Here is a 4045-nt window from a genome sequence, read left to right on the forward strand (position 1 = left end):
CGCCGCGGCCGGATCGGAGGGCGGCGGTGCCGGCGGCGGGGGGTCACAGCGCGGCTGCGGCGGGCGCGGGCGGCGGCGGCTCCCCCCCGTGCGTCCGTCGTGGGACCTTCGCTCGCTCGGCGGCTGGGGACAGCACGCTCTCCAGCCCGCGGCGGGGGCGGGGACGCCCGGCCAGTGGCCCCGCGCCCCCAAGGTGAGTCCCCGGCCCCCGCGCCGCGCCCGCAGCCGCCGCCTCCTCCTCCCCCGGGACACGCGCACGCAGGTGCAGCCCTAGCCGCGCTGGCCACCTGCGCGCGGACGGCCCGCTCGCCCTTGCGACCCTCCGCCCCCGAGGTCAGGCCGTGCGGGCCGGGAGGGGACGGGAAGGAGGTGGCCGGCGGCTCCGGGCGCGGCGCTGCCCTCGATGGCCCAACCCCCTTATTCACGAGCCGCGGCCGTGTCTCTGCCCGCTGACGTGGGGAGGCCGAACTTTACGTAACCCGCCCGGCGCCCCACGCGTGCCCGCACAGGGCATACCTGGCGCGGAGGCCCAGGCTTGGGGAAGGGACGCCGGTCACGGTGTTGCCCACGGGCCACAGCCCACCCCCACCGTGCCGCTCTCTTTAACTCAGTTACTCCAGCGATAGTGACCCAGTGTGTGTGGATGCGGCCTGCCCTCTGTCCCAGGCTCCTGTGACCAAGGGCTTACCCTTGAAAAAAGGCAGTAGGGAGCCTCGGCCAGAGCCAGAGGTCAGACGCCTAGGCTCAGGTCGGCGCTGGGAGCCCAGAGGACAGGGGCAGGGCACAAGCTCGATTCCCTGTGGTTTGGGAGTCCCCACCAATTCTGGAATGAGCCCAAACTGAGACGCAGGAGACCTGAGTTCTAGGCCTGGCTTTGCCGTGGCTTGCTGACCTTGGAGAAGCTTGTGCCCTGCTGGAAAGTGGGATGGCAGTACCCACTTCATCTAGTAGTTGGGGAGACCAAGAGAAGTATGAGACCTGGAGAGGAAGGCTGATCGTGCGGTGCACACCGGTCTTAAGGTTGTTTTCACCCTTCTGCCTCCTCCCAGGAGCTAGGGGTGCTAACGTGTAAGCAAACATGTTTGGATAGGGCTGGCGCCACGCCCCAGGCTCACCCTGTCCCGCACAGCCGTCATCCACCCTTCCCCTTTCTTACAGATGAAGCTGAGGATCTGCCAAAGACAGTGATATACCCACATCCCCGGAACTAGGCGATTGCGGTGCAGGAACCAGGTAGGTCTGAGTCTAGATCATGCTTGCCTCTGACCGGCTCCAGGGGCTTCCAAGTGGTCTGGGGTCGGAGGTCAGGGTCAGGGTTGCGCTTGGGCTGGAGAGTGGATTTGGCTCAGCTTGTGATGTGGGCCCAAGCTTTCCCATCCCCTCCCTGGCCTTTTCTTTATTTCGGGTTGTGTGAACCTGGCTTAGGTGGGACGGAAGCTCTTCCAGTGGGTCCCTGGGTTGGAGAGGGCTGGGGAGATCTGAGGGCATGGGCAGCAAGGGCATCTCCAACAGAGGTACCAGAGAGCAAGTCTGTTTCAAGGAGGGAGAACTGGTACAGCTAGATCAAGGATGGAGGCGGTGGTGGGCGTGGGAGAGATGAAGCTGTGTGGGATGAATGGAAAGGTCTGGCCAAAGATGGAGGTAGGTACGAGGGCCTGGTGGGCTGGGACCGGAGGGGCTGTGTGAGGGGCGGGGGGGGGGGAGTCTCCGGGCCTCCCCAGTTTTCCCGCGCCTCACCGTGGCCCCTTCTCCTTACCCGCAGGTGTGCCTTTGCGGGACCCATGCCTTGAGGCCCAGGAGCACCCCGCTGCCAGCATGCCGTGGGATGCGCGGCGGCCCGGGGGCGGCGCGGACGGCGGGCCCGAGGGCCCGGGCGCAGCGCGCTCACGGGCGCAGAAGCAGTGCCGCAAGTCGTCGTTCGCCTTCTACCAGGCGGTGCGCGACCTGCTGCCCGTGTGGTTGCTGGAGGACATGCGCGCCAGCGAGGCCTTCCACTGGGACGAGCGCGGGCGCGCCGCCGCCTACTCACCCTCCGAGGCGCTGCTCTACGCGCTCGTGCACGACCACCAGGCGTACGCGCATTACCTGCTGGCCACGTTCCCACGGCGCGCGCTCGCACCGCCCAGCGCTGGCTTCCGCTGCTGCGCGGCTCCCGGGCCGCACGTGGCGCTGGCCGTGCGCTACAACCGCGTGGGCATCCTGCGCCGCATCCTGCGCACCTTGCGCGACTTTCCTGCCGAGGAGCGTGCGCGCTTGCTGGACCGGCGCGGCTGCAGCCGTGTGGAGGGTGGTGGCACGTCGCTGCACGTGGCCTGCGAGCTGGCGCGCCCCGAGTGTCTCTTTCTGCTGCTAGGCCACGGCGCCTCGCCCGGCCTGCGCGATGGCGGCGGCCTCACGCCTCTCGAGCTGCTGCTGCGCCAGCTGGGCCGCGACGCTGGGGCCACTCCCGCCGCTGCTGCTGAAGCCCCGGCCTCTGCACCCGGGGAGCCACGCCAGCGCCGCCTGCTGCTGCTGGACCTGCTGGCCCTGTACACCCCCGTGGGTGCCTGCGGCTCGGCCCGCCGGGAGCTGCTGGGCGACCGGCCGCGCTGGCAACGGCTGCTGGGTGAGGACAAGTTCCAGTGGCTGGCCGGCCTGGCACCGCCCTCACTCTTCGCGCGCGCCATGCAGGTGCTGGTCACCACCATCTCTCCCGGCCGCTTCCCTGAGGCCCTGGACGAGCTGCCGCTGCCTCCATTCCTGCAGCCATTGGACCTCACTGGCAAGGGCTAGATCCAGAGCACCCTGGGCGCTGGATTTGGGGACAAAATTGTTTTTCAGAGTGTTGTACCTGGGACTTTACATATATTGATCTCTGTACAGCACAATGTCTGCCTCGTCTGTCGCATGTATTGGGGGGATGGGCTTAGATGTCCAGGTGGGTTTCAAGTGGCAGAATTTCTGGGTGCAGATGGGCTCAGGCCTTCAGCTTGCTGTCTAGCCCCGGAAAGGAGTGAGGACCAGCCTCCCACATTGATCCAGAGCCTCGGACAGGTGTCCCAGAGGGACTGACAGCTGAGTGCTGCAGGAGCTGGGTAGGTGCAGGGGTGGGGACTGGTGTGTCCAAGCAGCAGGACCTCGTGTAAAAAGGCCTGGAAGCCAAGAGAGGGGGCTCTGCAGCGTGGGGTTCTGACGGGAGGTCCTGTGCGGTCAGACTTTAGCAGCCTGTGGATTCCGGACCAGGGAGGGCACATAGGGCTGGCAGGCCCATGGTGACTGGTGTTGGACATAACAAAGTTGTACGTGGTCCACCCTACCCCCCACTGACTACCAGTTCTTTTTGGACATCACTACCCCCTGACAGCCCGCCCAGGCCTGGATTTGTCCATGTTGGCCCTTTTCTCTTTCCCCAAGACTAATGGGCACCAGTCCTGCGGCTCCCGCTTCTCTCACCTCTGCAGTGGTAGCAGGCCCCTGGCCCCAGCTGCATGCCAGGCAGTGGGGTTAGATGTGCCTTCCTCCAGGGCTGCCCTCTGTCCAAGCCTGGAGTGGCCTGGGTGAGCTCCCCAGCTGGCCCCCAGTGGGTGTTAGGTGGTGCCCCGCGTTACTGAGGGGCAGCTGCATCAGTGCAGGGACAGGCTTCTTGCCCCAGCTTGGAGAGCTCTTTTTTTCAGGAAGATCCTGGAGATGGAGACTTGTTCATGAATGCACCATGACTCCATGCTGAGAGGCTGGGTCCACACCCTCGGAGCCGAGAGACCAGGGAGGATGACCAGGCTGCCCTGCCTGAGAATTCTGCTGGGCCATGAAATTCAACCGGCACTAACGTGCATAGGAGACCCAGTGTCCTGCCAGGAGCAGAGGCTGAAGGTCCGCTGGAGGAAGAGCCACCAGCCTGGCAGGGGCACCTGCTGCCCATCCTGCCCTCAGTGTGCCTGGGGGGAGCATGCCTGGGTGTGGAAGAGTCCAGGGTGCTGGGCTGAACAAGACAGGGTGGAGGGGGCTGGACAGTAGGAAGAGCTTGCCTGGGGTCGTGGATCCGCCACTCTGGGGATGACCTTGGACA

General features: G+C 65.8%; 1 protein-coding gene across 4 annotated transcripts; it reads left to right on the forward strand.

The window, feature by feature from the left end:
- Window positions 1-7: 7 nt before the first annotated feature.
- Window positions 8-2867, forward strand: ANKRD9 (ankyrin repeat domain 9). Of its 4 annotated transcripts, none has more exons than XM_032272671.1 (4): window positions 32-193; window positions 1159-1233; window positions 1513-1641; window positions 1763-2867. In XM_032272671.1, exon 4 carries the CDS (start codon window positions 1816-1818, stop codon window positions 2770-2772), a length of 957 nt encoding a protein of 318 aa, XP_032128562.1. In that variant the 5' UTR covers window positions 32-193; window positions 1159-1233; window positions 1513-1641; window positions 1763-1815; the 3' UTR covers window positions 2773-2867. The 4 variants fall into 4 exon arrangements, with proteins under 4 accessions (XP_032128561.1, XP_032128562.1, XP_032128564.1 ...); XM_032272673.1 differs by lacking the exon at window positions 32-193 and adding an exon at window positions 227-729; XM_032272670.1 differs by lacking the exon at window positions 1513-1641 and having other exon boundaries at window positions 8-193.
- Window positions 2868-4045: the final 1178 nt, after the last annotated feature.

This window comes from Sapajus apella, unplaced genomic scaffold, assembly GCF_009761245.1.
Source record: "Sapajus apella isolate SASKATOON/1434 unplaced genomic scaffold, GSC_monkey_1.0 scaffold854, whole genome shotgun sequence".
Lineage (NCBI taxonomy): Eukaryota > Metazoa > Chordata > Mammalia > Primates > Cebidae > Sapajus > Sapajus apella.

Coding starts and splice junctions, on each gene's coding strand:
- ANKRD9 (XM_032272670.1), top strand. CDS start 1,816: ATGCCGTGGGATGCGCGGCGGCCCGGGGGCGGCGCGGACGGCGGGCCC.